General features: G+C 34.5%; 2 protein-coding genes across 2 annotated transcripts; both read left to right on the top strand.

Moving 5' to 3' along the window:
- Positions 1-4,411: 4,411 nt before the first annotated feature.
- LOC147289936 (cucumisin-like) lies at positions 4,412-8,335 on the top strand. Its single transcript, XM_086235518.1, has 9 exons — positions 4,412-4,767; positions 4,904-4,998; positions 5,204-5,301; positions 5,462-5,705; positions 5,878-6,391; positions 6,507-6,772; positions 6,952-7,063; positions 7,159-7,372; positions 7,709-8,335. The coding sequence occupies exons 1-9, from the start codon at positions 4,672-4,674 to the stop codon at positions 8,236-8,238; spliced, it is 2,169 nt and encodes a 722-aa protein (XP_086091644.1). The 5' UTR covers positions 4,412-4,671; the 3' UTR covers positions 8,239-8,335.
- Positions 8,336-9,652: 1,317 nt separating this feature from the next.
- LOC147289935 (cucumisin-like) lies at positions 9,653-14,418 on the top strand. The gene is made up of 10 exons (XM_086235519.1): positions 9,653-9,736; positions 9,843-9,949; positions 10,995-11,095; positions 11,232-11,475; positions 11,796-12,306; positions 12,406-12,509; positions 12,603-12,818; positions 13,244-13,355; positions 13,462-13,675; positions 13,892-14,418. The coding sequence occupies exons 1-10, from the start codon at positions 9,653-9,655 to the stop codon at positions 14,416-14,418; spliced, it is 2,220 nt and encodes a 739-aa protein (XP_086091645.1).
- The last annotated feature ends 5,021 nt before the right edge of the window (positions 14,419-19,439 follow it).

The following is a 19,439-nucleotide window of genomic DNA, read 5'->3' as shown; positions in this document are numbered from 1 at the left end:
TGGCTGAAAATAGATATGCTTTGCTTTATCACATAAAATATATACGACTTCACATTCATAAATTAAACAATATATAAGGGGATTCTTATAGGCATTCATTGGCCACAAAAAAAAAAAAAAAACAATCAGGGGATTCTTTATTTTGATTTTTGCTGGGGGAAAGTGGACAATGACAACGACTAAAGACACTTCCACAGTTCCACTTCGCTGGCCAAAAAAAAAAAAGAACGCTTCCACTTCAATATGGTAGGGAAGGACACATTCGAGAGCATCCCACTACATACCATTTTCTTTTTCTTTTTTTCGGAAAAAGTACCACAAATTATTTGGTATCTATCTTACTTTTTTCTCTAAATGATTCTTTCCCAACTCGTAATATTTATACATTAAACTCTAAAAAAAAAAAAAAAAAAAAGATAAACCATGTTAGTGAAAGATGATAAGTAAGTTGAAAAAATAAAAGTTAACAAAAAATAATTGGGACAATAAGCACTTTCCATTTTGATATTATTCATGTGGTTTCAATTTTTCCTATAATATTCCTATAACAAATTGAATTCAATAAATTTTTGCCATAAAATTTAGGCTTTATTAACATTCTTAGTCTAAATTGGAGTAATGGAGGCATAAGTATATGCATCATATATTTTTCCTTTCCAAAATATTTTTAAAAACTAAAAACCATTTAAATTGAAATTTAAAATTTAAAATTTAGAATTTTAAAAAAGTAAGAATGAAGCGAATACCAATACTTTGGTTATTATATTTGGACAACATTTGGACATTTGGACTAATGTTGGTAACGAACTTAACCATAAAGATATTAAGAAAAATCGAAGCCATAAGAAGAGTGGCATCCGAATATGCCAAACCTCTAGGAACATACATGCTATTTTGGTGAGTGCCCTTTTATCATTATGGCCAATTTGAAAGGGCCGTCAACAAAACAAGAATGGTCTCTCTCTTTTTTTTTCTTTTTTCTTTTTATATCAGAATTGAAGCAAAACTATAATATGGTCCATTTTCTTATAATATTCATTCATGCAATGTGTGGTGAGATAAGATAGGTTAATATAGTGACCACAAATAATCATTGTGACATAGACAAATAGAGGTAACTACGTACGTACAACACTTTATGTGAATGTGATTGACGAAGTTGAGAATTATCTGAGAAAATTATTTGTGTAACACTGCAAAAATCAAGTATATCATATTTCGGAAAAAAAAAAAAGATCTATTCTTTTGAATGAAACTCTGACTGTGGGTCAACCATAGCCTCAATTTCTTGTGCTTTCTATTTAATTTGAATGTCCTTTCTATTTTTCCCTGATTTAGAAATGGAAAACTTCTTCTAACATTATAAAAGTATATCAATATATCAATAACCGGTTGATAATTTCCATGTCATTTGAGTTAGAGTTTATAAAAACTGTAAAAGTGTTAAATAAGCAATAAATTATACAAAATGGTATTGCGTAATTATTTGGAAAAAGTGTCACCATTATTTATAGAGTGTCGCTATTCAGACTCAATTTTTTTATCAGTAGCCCTAACAATTTAATGACATGTTAATTTCTAATTTTATTCTAATATAAATTGACTGTTGAAGACAAACATTTAATTTAAAATTTCAAAATATAATTAACTTAAACTATACCCAAGGGTTTAAATTTCGAAATTTTCGGCGAAATTTCGCCGAATATTTCGATTTTTAAGGGTTCCGAAATTTTAACACTAATTCGAAAAATTTCGCCGAAATTTCGAAATTTAGCGAAATTTCGCTAAATACCCAGCTGAAACCAGTGAGGGATTGAGGAAGGAAGAGAAGACCAGAGGCGAGCTGGCCTCGTCGCCGACCGTCGCCGAAGGCAGTAGATCGAAGAGAGAGAAGAGATCGGCGTGGGTCTGGTGGCTGGGCAGTAGGAAAGAAGGAGAAAAGAGGAAGAGAAGAAGGGAGGAGAAAGAGGGAGAAGAGAGAAGGCGTGGATCTGGTGGCTGGGCATGCAGTGGGAAAGAAGAAAGATAATGGGTTTGGTGGCTGGGTAGTGGCAAAGAAGAAAGAGAAGGAAAAAAGGTGAAGTCACGGGAAGAAAGAAGGAAAGGAAGGAAAGAAAAGAAAAAGAAAAGAAAAGAAAAAAAGAAAAGAGAAAGGAAAAAAAAAGTTTATAATTGGTTGAGAATTTGAGGTTTGGGGTCTTTGTGTAATTAGAAAGAAAAAAAAAATTTGGGATTTCATTTAATTGTTTTTAAATTTTAAATCTTATTACATTTTTATATAAAAATAATTAAAAATATCTTAAAGAGCCTAAACTTTAATATTTTATACCATATCCTAAAGAATATAGAATACACATTATAAAATATATAAAATTTAGTGTATATATTATAGAGTATATAAGATTTAGTATATAGAGTATATATGATTTAGTGTATAAATTATAGAGTATAAAGAATATAATAATTTTATTTATTTATTATATTAATTTTATTTAATAGTATTTGCCTCCAGCGCGTATTATATTCATTACATATCACATGAAACTTACCATATAATTTGATTTTTTCAATATTTTTTATCAATGTAGTAGATAATATGTTAAATAAACATATGGTAAAATTTCATTCAAAATTTCCGTATTTTGATAACAATTTCCGTCGTTTCCATCAAATTTTTGTCGAAATTTAAAAATCTTCGAAATTTCCGTCGAAATTTCCATTGAAATTTTCTCGAAACCCGAAATTTTATTTCTTGACTATACCCAACACCGTTATTATACCCAACATCTCCGCTATCACCATCAATCACAATAAAAAATTGATTTTCGTTCATTTAAGGCCAGGAAGGAGAGGAAAAAGCTTTTTCTCCATTTAATTGATTTCACTCACTCCAACAAAGAAAAAAAAAAATTTCTCTCTCAAAAATACTTATCTCCTTGATCTATTACGGCGTGGTGAAGAGAAACAAAAAGATCAACTTTTTCTGCCTGACCCGGTCATCTCTTTCATGGCAAGCCACTGTACAGTGAAGAATCAAATGGAAAATATGGCATCTTGTTTGACTTTATGGACTGCTGGGCAACAACGATTCAAAGAAAAAGAAACAAATTAATAAACCTCATTTTCACCCCCCAAATAAACTCCTAATATATCATTTGGCACCCAAATCGATCTTGTACACTCACTTGGCAGACGTAGCAGTAAGAAGAAAAACGAAATTCTCTCAAAGATGTACCCATGATGGTGTTGGGTTTGGGAGGTGGTGTGATAATGTTGGGGTTTGGTGTATTTGTTGGGTATAGTGAGTAGAAATACACATGAGAAAGAAATACACACTTTCTTGAGACACTAGCTATATTAAGCATGTTAATACCATGAATAAATGAATAAGCCATTAACTAATGAATGAGTAATCACTAATCATAGAACAATACCAAAAGGGAAATAAAAAACATAAAAAATAAAAGACTCAGGATGTTATTATATTGGCTGAAATAGGGAAAGGGCACTTTGGGGAGACAAAACCACAAATTGAGAATCCCTAATATTAAAGAGTTCTGCAGAGTCATCAAGTTAAATATGATTTGGTTAACTTTTCAAGCAGCTTGCTAAATCAACAAAATTAATGATAGCAGATTTCCATTTTGCTCAAAATAGAGGACATATGATTACTTGTGCTCGACCAATCACACCTTCTTTATTCAACATTGTATTTTAGTACGGAACAAACATGTTGTTTTGGGCCTTTCGGCCCCATTCTCATTTCTCACCATAAAAAGAATAACATGTGGGAATAATGCGGAGCCAGGATATTCATCAGAGGGGCACTATGTAAACTTTTTTTAACACAAAATATTTAGTGTTGATTAATAATTTTTTGTGTGTTATAACTTATAAGTATAATATTTTTTCTTTTATGAGTTTTCAAATTTTAATAATGTTGTATGATAACTTTATTGTTTTGAATGCACAATTATTTTTTTCAGGACATTCATAACAATAAAAATCATCTTTACATAATATATTAGAATTACTTTTACAAAAAAAAAATTAATAGAATTAATTTGTTCTTAAGTTAATTAATCATTAAATATCACCAACAAAAGTAAGCATTTTTTTATAAAATGAGCAAGAAAAATCAACTTTTACATTGAAAAAAAAATATAATGATTCACTTGGATTTTACACATTCTACACAAAAAACTATTTCATTTTTTATGCCAAAAATAATTGTTTAGAAAATATATACCATAATATATCAACAAAAATAATAGAGAAATAAAAAAAAATCAATTAATTAGAGGTGAGGGGGCCTGTGCCCCCCCTGCAGGTCCCTATATATGTGGCTCCGCCACTGGTGGGAATGCATGCACTACAAGAATTTTTGGTTATCCAGTCAGGGTTTCTATAGTTCATTTCAGGCTGTTCCCACTTCTGTCTCTCACTTTTTTTGTTGTTTTATATTAATTTATTTTTTCCCTCACCTGCATATATATGCTTGATTTTCAGTGTAAATATATACCAACTAATTTATGGTTTAGTGGTATTTCTCTTCACAATATTAGAGAAAAATCTCTATATAAATACTCTATGAACTAAGTTCTTGGATGAGACTCACATCTTTTACACACTTTCTAGGCTTGTAGCTAGATTACCACCCCCATAAATATAATGGGTCTTCCCCTTCCATGGTTTCTCCTTCTCAGCCTCACCTGCACTCTGCTTGTTGATGTTACTCGCTCGGCTGCTCCCGATGCCCCCCGAAAGGCAAATGAAATATCCTATATATAATGCACCACTATCTATTAGCTAGCTAGCTGCCATGCACAAATATATTTAAAATGAAATTGGCATCCACATGACTTGGTCTTTATAATCCAGCTGGATTTTAATATTGTTGCAGGTTTATATTGTGTATATGGGTGACAAGCCAAAGCTCGAGAATCCCACATCGGCTCTTCATGTAAACATGCTACGAAACGTAGTTGGCAGCAGCAGGTTATCATAAACATACTTCTCTGCCAAGCTCTTCTCTATTTGTTACAATATAAGTTTCCTGGATCAATTGGTCACATACATTGTCCGATATTGGCCATTGATTATACTAATTCACAATCTGTAATGTAATTTGATCTATACATTAATCCAAATACTTATTAATTGTAATAATCCAACTTTAATTTTTGATGTTTATTGTATCCAGCAAAATTGTACAAGACTCTCTGCTAGTGCACAGCTACAAGAGAAGTTTTAATGGATTTGCTGCAAAGCTGACAGAAGAAGAAGCACAGAAAATTGCCGGTGCTGAACCTAACCTTTTTAATTTCTTTGGTGTCAACCTAACCTTTTCTTTTTCTATTGAAATAATTGAATTAATTTCCACTTGATTGCATATATAATTAATTCAACAGTACTGACTATAATTAATTGAGTCTATATTTGGATGTGCATATATATATAGGCATGGATGGTGTAGTGTCTGTTTTCCCAAGTGTAAATCATAAGCTCCACACAACAAAGTCATGGGACTTCCTTGGGTTTCCGAAAACAGCGAAGAGAAGCACCATCGAAAGCAATGTCATCGTTGGGGTGCTCGACACTGGAATTTGGCCGGAATCCGACAGCTTCAGTGATGCTGGATTTGGTCCACCGCCCAAAAAGTGGAAAGGCATATGCCAAGCCGCAGCCAATTTCACTTGTAACAAGTATGCCAAACGAAGATTTTCTCTTGCCATGAAGTTATCAGACTCACAATCTGAACCATTGATGAAATTGATTTGTTATTTTATATGGTTTATATTTACAGTTTGACAAAATAATTAATGTTACTATGACTTTGTCATTAATAAACATATTGCTGGTGATATGTATGCACAGTAAAATCATAGGAGCAAGGTATTACCACAGCCATGGAGACATCCCAGCTGGTGATTTCAAGTCTCCAAGAGACACAAATGGACATGGGACACACTGTGCATCAACAGCGGCCGGGAACTTAGTAAGCAACGAAGACTTTTACGGTTTTGGGTCAGGGACAGCAAGAGGAGGGGTGCCATCAGCACGAATTGCGGTGTACAAAGTATGTTGGCCAGATGGCTGCAATGGCGCTGATATTCTTGCAGGATTTGATGATGCCATTGCTGATGGTGTAGACATAATTTCTATTTCTGCTGGACCCAAAATTCCATATGACTATTTCAGGAATCCAGTTGCCATTGGAACTTTTCATGCATTTAGGAAAGGGGTGTTGTCTTCGACCTCTGCTGGTAACAAAGGTCCACTCCCGAAAACTGTTTCAAACTCTGCCCCATGGGCTCTTTCCGTGGCTGCTAGCACCATCAATCGCAAGTTCATTGCCAAGGTTCAATTGGGTAACCATAAAATTTATGAGGTAAATTCAAGTCTTCCTGCCCTGACTTTAATTTTATAAAATCAAAACCAGAGAACTAGCAAACATTTGAGTTGACAAGGATTAATTTGTCTTTGCCTTGCTTCATAATTTGTAGGGAGCTGGACTAAACACATTTGACCTCCAGAATAAATTGTATCCTCTAGTATTTTCTGGAGATCAGGACTTGGATCCAAAATTTGTGAGGGATAAAATTGTTCTTGGCGACAGCACTGACATAGAAGGAGCCCTTACGGGAGGTGCAATAGGAATCATTGTGCAAAGCACAAAAGGTGGACAAAAGCCTGACACTTTTCCCATTCCTTTATCCCTCGTTGGATTTGATGACGGTACCAACATTTACTATTACATCAACTCAACAAGGTATGTGAAAGTTAAAGCATTCATTGTTAAAAGAAGTTAGAGCATCCAACTAACATTAATTTGCTACAAGTGAAAATAACGTAAGATTTTACATTACCAATATAGGGTCTCTCAACATATTGCATATTATAATAGAACCATACGGTAATCTTGATTCTTGTAAAAATTTATACATTCAGGAACCCAACTGCAACTATTTTGAGAAGTGAAGAGATTAGTGATACACTGGCCCCATATGTGCCTACCTTCTCATCAAGGGGTCCAAATCCATCGGCTCCTAACATTCTCAAGGTTACGAACTCTCTGTTTTAGGCTACCATAGTCGTGTTCTATATAATGAAGCTTTCTACTTAATTTGTCACCTTGTTACTTCCTTGCAATTACAGCCAGACTTAGCTGCTCCGGGAACTTATATTCTAGCAGCATGGCCCCCAATTGCTTCAGTTTCAGACCTTCCACAAGATGGGAGATCCGCAAAATACAATATAATCTCCGGCACATCAATGGCTTGCCCACATGTTAGCGGTGTTGCTGCATACATCAAATCATTTCACCCCAAATGGTCACCTGCTGCTATCCAGTCCGCTCTTATCACTACCAGTACGGTTGCATATACGAAGATTTATAAAATATTTTAATATACATTACAGACTGCTCTTGTCAAACAATATGATATGTTAATGTTACAAACTATGAATCCAAAACATGGTTGGTCGAGGGGTAAAATCTTGACAAAATGTCTAATCCATATATCAGATTCACGATCTGTAACATGTAACATAACGTACATGTCCAAATTCTGACAAGAGAGCATTACCCTATGTCCCTATATATACTCATTATATTCATTGATCTCCTAAGTATTATCTGACAAATACAACAGCTAAGCTATGACCTAACCATATGTATCTTACATTTCTAACCTTTTTTTTGCAGCTAAACCTATGAGTGCCAATTTAAACCCCGAAGGCGAATTTGCATATGGAGCTGGACATATAGACCCTGCTAGGGCTCTATATCCTGGTTTGGTATATGATGTCGATGCAGCCGACTACATAAAATTTTTGTGTGCACAGGGCTACAGTGCCAAATTATTGCAAACTATAACTGGGGACAAAAGTAGCTGCTCAGGATCCAATCAAGGAACAACAGTGAATGACCTAAACTATCCTTCTTTCGCGCTTGCCACCTCGCATCCACAATCCATTAGTGGCGTTTTCCATAGGAGTGTCACAAATGTTGGGTCACCAAAGTCCAGATATAAAGTTAAAGTACTGGGTGCCCAAGGACTTCATATCAAAGTCAAGCCAAGAGTTCTATCATTCACATCTCTTGGGCAGAAGAAATCTTTTTCACTCACAATAAAAGGGTCAATTGGTAAATCCGCAAGAGTTTCTGCTTCTCTGGTGTGGGATGATGGTACTTTCCAAGTGAGGAGCCCCATTGTCATCTTTGTTGAAATGTAAAAGGTATATTGTAAAGTGCCCAAGTATAGGCACACAAGAATAAATTGTAAGAAAGCAATGGCATAAAATGCCAATAATTATGGTGGAGAAAACTGAAATGTACCAATTAATTAAGGATTTCGTATGCCTAATTAAACTCTAATTTGGGATATATTTGTCACATCCTATTCATATTTTGATTGCACATATATAGTTAGGCTAATGTTTAGGCATTTGTTTGTTACATGCTTGCCTCTTCGATGTACAACTAACCAACTCATATACTCTGTATATAGTACCTTTTTGAGAGATGAAAAGAATACAACAAACCATGCATATTTGTATCAGAGGGGTCTTACTCCAATGGGATCGTACCTTTCACAAATTGTATTGCGCATGTATACAAGTAAGATATAGACCCAAATGTCTTAATATAACAAGATTCCTGCAATCAAATTTTAATTAATCCACTAGTATCTATAAGTATCGTGATCAGCAAATAGTGTATAATTGTAATTAGCACCTCAACTGATGAGAAATATCTTGATTAGAAGAAGAAGTTTTTACATTGCTTAATAAAAACATTTATGGTAAAGACATATTTTAGATGACCAGCATACTAATTAAGATGCATTGCAGCGGTGCATTGAAAACTAGGAAAAGAAAATGCCTATTGAAATGACCTTTTGAGTCGTGCAAATGGCCACTCCAAGTACTTACATTACAGGCCACAATAATGGCCAATTAACATGAATTTTGTTCAATGCCAAGCCGGCATTCAATAGTAAAAGAAAATGAAGAGTAACCTTACACAAGCAATTTGGGGTGGGCAAAGATATGAATGCTCCACATGTCCAATTTGAAGGAAAACCAAAGAAACAACTTTTAAATATCCCAAAAATATGTTCGAGCACTTTTAGTCTTTTTACATATAAGAAGTGTTATTTTGGTTTTTCCCATACCAAATCCAATCTTTAGTATTGGACTCTAATGGCATGCATCCAACATTGAACAAGTGTTTTTTCTTTGGCTCACATGAGAAGAAATAAAGATTTTCTTTGGTCATTATACATATATATATATATATATATATTAAGAAAGCCATTAGCGCGCTTGGAATAATCATTTTCAAAATTCAAACACGATACCAAATAAAGAAATGAGTAATCAGACATCAATTAATATTAAAACTGAAAGAAAAGGCAAAATATTAGGATTTAAGTAATGTTAGAGGTATTAAATTTTGGCACCGTATCTCTGATAGGTACAGTTGGATTAGGGTGATCAATTTCTATTAGATACATAATATGGTATTAAAATGTGTGGAACTGCATACTCAATCCTTAATTAGTATAAATACATCATGAAGCTAGTTCTTGGATGAGATTGTATATATGTTAATTTTACAGGCTTTGTAGCGAACCTCAATCCCATAATGGGTACTCTTCCATGGTTTCTCCTTCTCAGCCTTATGTGCACACTGCTTGTTACTAACTCGGCTGCTCAGGATGCCCGAAAGGCAAATATCCTATACAATGCATTTCAACTTTGCTCAAAATATGTTTAAATTAAATTGGCCTAATTCCATACTTAATTAGCATTTATAGTACTTTGATATATTGCAGGTTTATATTGTGTATATGGGGGAGAAGCCAAAGCTCGAGGTTTCCACTACCACATCGCATCTTCATTTAAACATGCTACAAAATGTAGTTGGCAGCAGTAACAGCAGGTTATCATAATGTTTTATAAATAATTAAGGGAGGCGGTTTTCGCACTTTTTTTTAATGTATTTTGAATATTTTTATTATATATTTTTTCAAATTTACCATTTATGACTGTTGAATTTTTATTTTAATTATCTTTCAGTAATGATTATTTTTGTCTAAATTATCTCATACTTATTAAAAAAAATAAAAAATAAGTAATTTTCTCTCCCTCTCGTTGTATCTTCTTCATATTACATCTCTTTGCCTTCTATGTCATTTTTTTTTTCTTTTGTGAACTAGTCTTGTATGTATGTGCTTTCAATCATCATTTTATACTTCATTAGAAAAATATTTAGTCTGTCATATTTTTTTTCTTTTTCTTCATGAGGGTCATGATTCATGTATCTTCTTCTTTTGATGGTGGGTTTTGTGTTATGAAATTAATTGGGGTTTTCAATTAGTCCACTCCCTCATTTTTGGGTCTTTTGACACTGCCAAGAAAAATGTTCCCATGCCAAGCAACCACTACTTATTTGTAGCATATTTGATTTATAAAAAAATGAATGTCACATGACAGCTTAATAAGAAAAGAGAGATGTACTATATATATGTCACGAAGACGGACATAAGTGTAAAGAATTACATAAGTTTTTCTTCTTTTTTAAAAGAGAGTTATAGAAATAAATATATATTATTATGACAATTTTAAAAAAATTAAATGTACTGTGTAGATTTAATGTTGCATATGTGACATTCTATAATTAAAAGCCAAAGAGTACTAGTATATGTGAAAAATAAATAATAAAAATATATACAAACATTTAAAAAAATAAGGAGTGCAAATGGAGAAAAGAAGAGTGCGAAAATCACCTCCCATAATTAATTAGTGCATTTTTTTTTCTTACAATTATGAGCTTCCTGGAGTTGGTCTCATTGAGCTTCTTAATTGTAACAATTAAGTCCATTGCCAATTATAATAATAATGTAATGTGCTTCCATACATTAATCTAAAGCTTATAATGGTAAGACTAATCCAACTTTAATTTTGATGTTTATGTCTGTATCCAGCAATAATATTGTACAAGAATCTCTGCTAGTGCACAGCTACGAGAGAAGTTTCAATGGATTTGCTGCAAAGCTAACAGAGGAAGAAGCACAGAAATTTGAAGGTAGTGAACCCAACCATTGATCTCTATTTCTATTCACAGAATTAATTAATTAACCCGTTCTGCTTTGCAATCTGCATAAACAGTAGTACTGAATATTATAAAAAGTGTATAACTGGATATGTATATATATATATAGGAATGGATGGTGTAGTGTCTGTTTTCCCAAGTGAAAAGAAGAAGCTCCACACAACACGGTCATGGGACTTCATTGGGTTTCCCAAAACAGCCAAGAGAAGCACCATCGAAAGCGATGTCATCATAGGGGTGATTGACACTGGAATTTGGCCGGAATCCGACAGCTTCAATGACACTGGATTCAGTCCACCACCCAGAAAATGGAAAGGCACATGCCAAGCCTCAGCCAATTTTACTTGTAACAAGTTGTCAAACAATGTGTTTAGGGTTTAATAATTTCAGCTTCTCTTATTAATCACATAAAAAAGGTATTTATACCTGTACAAGTGAGGGTCTAAATAGCAAATACATCTATTCCTATAATTACAAGAAAACCCATATAAACTAGGAATTTAACACAAGTATGCCAAACTAGTTTATACTAATTTATTAACGTACATGCGTGTTACTGTCAATCTAAACTATTATACAATTAACTTGATCTTTTTAAAATGTATGATTTAGATTTTGAGTATGATAAGATAACACATTGCTAGCATTAATGCATGTCACTATGCTTGAACAGTAAAATTATAGGAGCTAGGTATTACCTGAGTGGTGGATTCAGCCAAGGTGATTTCAAGTCTCCAAGAGACTCAGAAGGCCATGGGACACACACTGCATCAACCGCGGCGGGGAACTTAGTCAGCAACGCAAATCTATATGGTTTTGGGTCGGGGACAGTAAGAGGAGGGGTGCCATCTGCACGAATTGCGGTGTACAAAGTATGTTGGTCATATGGCTGCGAGGACGCTGATATTCTAGCGGCCTTTGATGATGCCATTGCTGATGGTGTTGACATAGTATCTATTTCTCTTGGAGGCCTCGTTCCAGAAGACTATTTTAGGAATTCAGTTGCCATTGGAGCCTTTCATGCTTTCAGAAAAGGAACATTGACTTCCACGGCTGCTGGTAACGAAGGTCCAAACCTGCAAACTGTTACAAACTTTGCACCATGGACTCTTTCTGTGGCTGCTACCACCACAGATCGGAAGTTCGTTACCAAGGTTCAATTGGGTAACCATAGAATTTATGAGGTAATTAAACTCAAATTCCTGCATTGCTTAATTATATAAAAGCTAGCTCCTAAAACTGGCCAAGAAGTAGCTAATATTTAAGTTGAGGATTTTTGATAGGGAATTGTACCAAACACATTTGACCTCAAGAGTAAATTCTATCCTATAATTCATGCTGGAGACGCACCAAATAAGACAGGAGGTTTTGACGGGTCTATATCCAGGTAATCATAACTTTGTACATGTTTTTCGTAAAAAAAAAATATTTCAATTTGATATTTTAATTATCATGTATATTTGTTGCTATACTAGTACAGGTTCTGTCAGAGAGGCACGTTGGAGCCAAAATTGGTGAAGGGTAAAATTGTCCTTTGTGATTATAGTTACGGGGAAGGGGCTTATTTGGCAGGTGCAATTGGAGTTATTTTGCAAGGCCGAGGTTTGGCACAGGTGATTGGCCCTCTTCCCGTGTCTGCATCTTGCGTTGGATTGGATGATGGTAGCAACATTTACTATTACATAAGTTCAACAAGGTACATATAGTTTTTCTCTTATATATCCAAATAAAAACTTCGAATTCTCACTACGGATGCTGGTGCCAGTCGATTGGTCTTTCAAATTTTTATTTTTGCTGATCAACGGCACCCATTTAGTCTAAAATTTGGGAGTTCAAATTTAAAATCTAAACTATATAGTATTTCCACACCCTAAACTAAATAACCTTGTTAGAAGTGGAAACAAAAGATAGAAACTCCTGACAGTGCAATTTCTAAAGTGCTTATCAATCCACCTCGATCTGCTGCCTATTGATCGGCACTGAATCCACAAGTTAATATATATACATATTAATTTCCAATTCACATATCATATACATTTATATATAGAAGAAGATGAAGAAGAAGTTAATTATACATAATAGGACATGTGCTAATCTTGATTTTTCTAACTATTTATATAGGTGCCCAACTGCAACTATTATGAAAAGTACGGAGATTAGTGATACACTGGCCCCTTATGTGCCCTCCTTCTCATCAAGGGGTCCAAATCCAGCCACTCCTAACATTCTCAAGGTAACTTCATAAAGTGTCTAATTTAGGCTAGCTGCATTACTCTGCTATATATGATTGAGCTTAATTTCTCTTAATCTGTCACCTTGTTATCTCCTTACATTTGCAGCCAGATATAGCTGCTCCAGGAACTTACATTATAGCAGCATGGCCTCCAAATGCACCAGTTTCGGATCTCAAAGGAGATGGCAGAGTAGTCACCTACAACATAATCTCTGGCACATCAATGGCCTGCCCACATGCTACAGCTGTTGCTGCATACATCAAATCATTTCATCCCAAATGGTCACCTGCTGCTATCCAGTCAGCTCTTATTACTACCGGTATGATTACATATGAAGGAAAATATTCTATCGCCAAACATTATTTTTCTAGAATCTAAATTAGAATTGCTGATGATTTAGTCTGGCAATTATATAATAACATGTCACATATTTGACAAGCGAACATTACCCTCTATATATTAATCACCGTATGTGACTAATTCAACAGCTATAACCTAACCATATGTAACTTCCATTTGTAACCTTCTTTTGCAGCAAAACCTATGAGTGCCAATCTTAACCCTGAAGCCGAATTTGCATATGGAGCTGGCCATATAGACCCTCTTAGGGCTCCATTTCCTGGGTTGATCTATGATGCTACTGAATTGGACTACATCAAATTTCTGTGTGCACAGGGCTACAGTACCAAATTGTTGCAGACTATAACAGGGGACAAGAGTAGCTGCTCAGAATTTAATCATGGAACAGTCAAAGACCTAAACTATCCTTCTTTTGCGCTTTCCACCTCAAACCCAAAATCCAATATTTGTGGTGTTTTCAATAGGACTGTCACAAATGTGGGATCACCAAATTCCACATATAAAGCTAAAGTGAGTGCCCAAGCAGGACTTAAAATCAAAGTCAATCCGAGCATTCTGTCATTCACATCTCTTGGGCAGAAGAAATCTTTTGTACTCACAATAAAAGGGGCAGTAATCAAATCCGTAGTCTCTGCTTCTCTGGTGTGGGATGATGGCACTTTCCAAGTGAGGAGCCCCATTGTTGCTTATATTGTGTTCTAAAAGGTACGTGTATAATGTATCAATAAGCAAAGGCATTAATGAAGATCAAATGGCAGATGAAAATTTATTCTATGTATTGTTTAATTAGCCCTTATTCTGATGCAAAATTTGAAATGTACCCATTTTTTGTATTGGTTGCGCTGGTGTGGAAAGGGATCCTGATAGATATAGACAAGAAATTGAAAGGTAGCATTCCCCTTTCAAATTTCCTCCCTCTCTGTCATTGTTCAGGCTTATTGAGAATGAAAATCAATTAGAATGGAAGTTTCAAGTATGCCAACAAATTCTTGATTCATATCTTCAATACTCCACGTGTTTGTGAATTTTTGTTTGTTGTATTTAGACACCATTGTACTCAACTAAACAAAAGTTTATGGGCCAGCGGCCCAGCACTGACCTCACGTTTACCGGGAGTGCCGCTTATATATAACTAATTAACTGTAAGTAGATTGATTAGGCAGCTGAAAATCATTAATTAATTGGTACATTTCCATTTCTACACCATAACCATCTGGCATTTGGTCATCATAGCTTGATTAACTTCTTACATTTCATTCTTAAAATATAACATAAATAACAATGGGGCTTCTCACTTGGAAAGTACCATCATCCCACACCAGAGAAGCAGGGACTTTTGCAGATATACCAATTGACCCTTTTATAGTGACTGGAAAAGATTTCTTCTCCCCAAGAGTTGTGAATGATAGAACGCTTGGGTTGACGTTGATTTCAAGTCCTTCTGGGGCACCCAGTACTTTAGCTTTATATGTGGACGTTGGTGACCCAACATTTGTGACAGTCCTATGGAAAACGCCCCTGATGGATTGGGGATGCGAGGTGGAAAGCGCAAAAGAAGGATAGTTTAGGTCACCGACTGTTGTTCCAAGATCGTATCCTGAGCAGCTACTACAATCTGATGTTATAACTTGTATTTGTGGTTTCCTGTGTTTTGGTAAGTTTGGAAAAGTAAATTAAGAATTGAAAGTAATAAATATTATGTTTGGTCAGTTTTTTAATTGTACCATAATTTATTATTTATTTTGAAAGAATAACATGATTTGTTTTGTTCAAAAAGAAGCAGTAAATGTTTTTCCAAAAAGGGGGAAATCAAACTGACTCTAAGTCCGCTTGATAGTCTATTAATTAATTGAGTAAAATTAGGTTGAGATCTCCTGTAGGGGTGGACATGGGTAAGTTTGGTTCAATTTAGCCCCCAAACCGTAGACCAAACCAATGCCTTCGGGTTAGTGATTTTTCAAACCAAACCAACCCAATGAAGGTGAAAAAACCGAACCAAACCAAACCAATTAAAGTCGGGTTGGGTTGGTCGGTTTGGACATGTCTCAAAATACAATTAAAATTTAGGCCCAAATTATAAAATTAATATCTCTATTTTCTACACATGAACCCAATTCAGTACATGTCTGCTTTTACAGTGAAACAATTACAGTCACATGTAAAACAAGAAAGCCATATATGTGAAATATTAATATTAATATATTAAAGAATAAAGCCATGTGAAAGATTAATATTAATTTATTATAATATTAAAGAACATAGGCCATGAAACTAGGGAAGGTAAGATGAGTTTTCATTGCTTTGAGCCTTTGACCATTCTAAACAAGGTGAGATGAGAAACTAGACATGTGAATATTTAATTTAATTTTTTTAAATTTTTAGGTTGGGTTGGGTTGGGTTTGATCGGTTATTTGGAACGTCAACCCACTAACCAACCCATTTGAGGTCGGGTTGGTCGAGTTATGAACTGACCTCTCTAAATTGGGTGTTAGAAACTGAACCAACCCAACCCATTTTGGTTGGGTTGGTCGGGTTGGTCGGGTTGCATCGGGTTATGTTCACCCCTAATCTCCTGTCCCCAATCCCCCTATCCTTTTATGTCTCCTCTCTCAAATTTTGAAAACTCCTTCTTAATTCTTGTTTTACTTTTAAAAAAAAAAAATTATTATTATTTTTTAATCTAAGAGAGAGCTAAATGCCACAATGGGGATTGGGGATAGCTAGTTTATTGATATGTGTCCTTAGTCTTTACACTTAACAACACATTAACGCTGTTAAATCCCATTAAAATTATTAAAAAATAAAAATCATTACTGCTAACACCTTTTTCCCTCCAGACCACGCCTCCATCTCTCCGGTTCACCATCACTGCCTCCTCCATCATGCTCCAAGTACCACAAAAAACCACATGGATAGATGGATACTTGGACTTAGATGATACCCTTGAGAATGGGCTTTCTTACTACATAGTCAGATACTCAGATCCATCAACAACGTATGAATCAGGGTCCAATACTTTTTATTATGTTATAGGCTATTCTTATTTTTAATTTTTGGTTTTCTTTTCCGAGTGAGATTATACTTAATTTTTTCTTTTCTAATTAGGATTTGTAGTGGTTTCCTTTGTTACTTAGGAACTCACTTTTATGTTTCCAAATAGGAATAGGTTAGAAACCTATATACAGTCGTTGGGTTAAATGTAAAAATGATCCACAAATTTTACACTGATTCTTAATTTGGCCCATTAATTATAAAAAGTGTCAATTTGATCCACGAATTTTTCAAATTGTACCAAAGCAGTACAAACGTTAACTTTCATCTTAAAATTAACGTAATTAGTTACATAAAAATATAATGAATGGATTGAAATGCCTATGAAAATACAGCCACTTGTTATGCACATGACCTGTTTTCGTTAAATTTTTCGATGGAAGTTAATGTTTGTACTGCTTTGGTATAACTTAAAAAGTTCATGAACCAAATTAACACTTTTTATAGTTAATAAACCAAATTAAAATTCACTGTAAAGTTCATAGACCATTTTTATTTTTAACCCAAAGTCCTTTGTTCACTTTGTATTTGCATTCATTGTTCAGCCTACAAATTCACAAGTTTTATATTTTGCATCTTGTAATTGCAGTCTCTGTGCTGGTCTCTTTGTGTTACTTTATAGTGACTCCGCTGCGGCCAACAGGATTTGACATCTTAAAACCTAACAAGACCTGAAAAATACATACATCGGCGTCATCGTTGCTTTGGATGTTGTAGCTGCAGTGTTGGAAATTTGTAAATGGCATGTTATGATGAAGAGGAAGAGGTTGGAAAAGGCACCACCGCACGGCGTGAATGGTGCTAATGGCTCTGTTGCTTAGAGGCCATAACACGCAGGACCATATTCACGACCCACTTGTTCAGCGAGCCAACCGTGTTCTTGTCCAACCCGGAGACGAACCGGTTCATTTTGTAAAACGAAGGGAAGCTAGCTTTTCCAGAGTAGCTACACGGTTAATTAATTGGTACATTCCAATTTTCTCCAGCTTAATTATTGGCACATGTCATTGCTTTCTTACATTTTATTCTTGTGCCTATACTTGGGCACTTTACAATGTACCTTTTACATTATTACAACATAGACAACAATGGGACTCCTAACTTGGAAAGTACCATCATCTCACACCAGAGATGCAGAGACTCTTTTGTTTTGGATTTAACAATTGACCATTTTATTTAAGAAACGGAAATTGGGAATTTGGACCTAAAGTTGGCCCAAACTTAGCCTTTAGTTGAGAGGTTGAACCGGTTGGCCCTTTAAGCCAAAGCCCATCTGCGTTCCCAATGATGAGACTAGTCAATATTCCACGTCAAGAGCCGTACGTAATGAGAGTAAATCTTCTGGTTCATTTTTCATAGGGTCTTTGACCCCCAAAAAAAAAAAAAAAAAGAATTTCATAGTGTCGGTACAGAATCCTGAGGCAAATATCCCGGGCTTCTAAATATCTACAACCTTCAAATTTTATGTACTGAGTTGTATGAAAGGTTGAAAATTCATCTTTATGATTCGTGATACCCCCAAAATTTCAAGACCAATTATGAATTTACACATATCAACTTTCCCAAGAAAAATGAAGGAAGAAGGATATAGTATTATAGATAGTGCATATATGTCTGGATGTGAAGTTATCCAACTTCATATACATCCAGAAATGGTGAGCTTTCGGTCTAGATATGGAAAAATGCATGCATGTCACCTTCCAGGAAAGTAGCACTGAATACTGATGCAATCTGCAAGCAAAGTTGAAAGATGCAGTAGTAATACTTATCCTAAGCTATCCAAAAGGAATGATATCAAATAACGAAAATTCTTAAAACTAACTAGCTACCGTATCTTCAAGATAATGTGCTTTACCACTTTATTATTATATATAAAGTACATATATCTACATTAACATTACTTGTAACTTGTAAGCCTGCAATTGCATTGATTATTAAATAATTATCTTATATTTTCTATTGGTTGATCGAGTTTCAGTTTTATAGAGTACTTGATCATCAAGTTTCTTTTAATCAGTATTGAACATGCCGGCCATAGGATATAGAACTAATTGCTTTAAGTATACCCAAGATTATGCAGATATGTACGTAATCTAGGTAGATACTACCATTATGTTTAATTAACCTAGTACGCCATTTCAATAACGTGCAATATTGATAGGGGATTCTTTTAATCAAAATTTTATTATAGGGATGGGAAAAGCAGTTATAATATATTAATGGTACTGATAATAAATCAGCATTACTACTGACTTGATACTATCACTATCCAATTAATTAACCAACTAATTAATCAAATTAGCATATGTTCTAAGCATGAGAACCCTGAGGTATCCTTGGAATATTGGATTGATAATTTTTCATAACAATATTGTTAGCTACACAGCCTACACGTACCATTTGACCATGTGGTTTGCTGGTAGCCATATAATAATATGTGAAGTGTAATTTTTTTTTTTCTTCTTTTGCTTACTTTTTCTTTTTCTATTGACCGGATTGAGCAAATTTTTATTCAAAAATCGATCTTATTAATTAGCAAATATTATAGTGGGTCCCGAATATTCTTGAAAGATTGCAGGGAAGATATATGGGTGTATATAATATTTTGTCGTTAAGTGAATGGTATCTTGTATGGTTGTAATGACTAATGAGTAATGAAATAAGAGTAAGGA

The sequence above is a fragment of the Dryas octopetala genome, chromosome 3 (assembly GCF_963921425.1).
Source record: "Dryas octopetala chromosome 3, drDryOcto1.1, whole genome shotgun sequence".
Classification (NCBI taxonomy): Eukaryota; Viridiplantae; Streptophyta; class Magnoliopsida; order Rosales; family Rosaceae; genus Dryas; species Dryas octopetala.
Note: the sequence above shows the minus strand (reverse complement) of the source record. Positions and strands in the feature narration are given on the sequence as shown.

Coding starts and splice junctions, on each gene's coding strand:
- LOC147289935 (XM_086235519.1), top strand. CDS start 9,653: ATGGGTACTCTTCCATGGTTTCTCCTTCTCAGCCTTATGTGCACACTG. Junction 11,476..11,795: donor GCCAATTTTACTTGTAACAA/GTTGTCAAACAA, acceptor ATGCTTGAACAG/TAAAATTATAGGAGCTAGGT. Junction 12,510..12,602: donor TTTGACGGGTCTATATCCAG/GTAATCATAACT, acceptor ATACTAGTACAG/GTTCTGTCAGAGAGGCACGT.
- LOC147289936 (XM_086235518.1), top strand. CDS start 4,672: ATGGGTCTTCCCCTTCCATGGTTTCTCCTTCTCAGCCTCACCTGCACT. Junction 4,999..5,203: donor AACGTAGTTGGCAGCAGCAG/GTTATCATAAAC, acceptor TATTGTATCCAG/CAAAATTGTACAAGACTCTC. Junction 6,392..6,506: donor GTAACCATAAAATTTATGAG/GTAAATTCAAGT, acceptor CATAATTTGTAG/GGAGCTGGACTAAACACATT.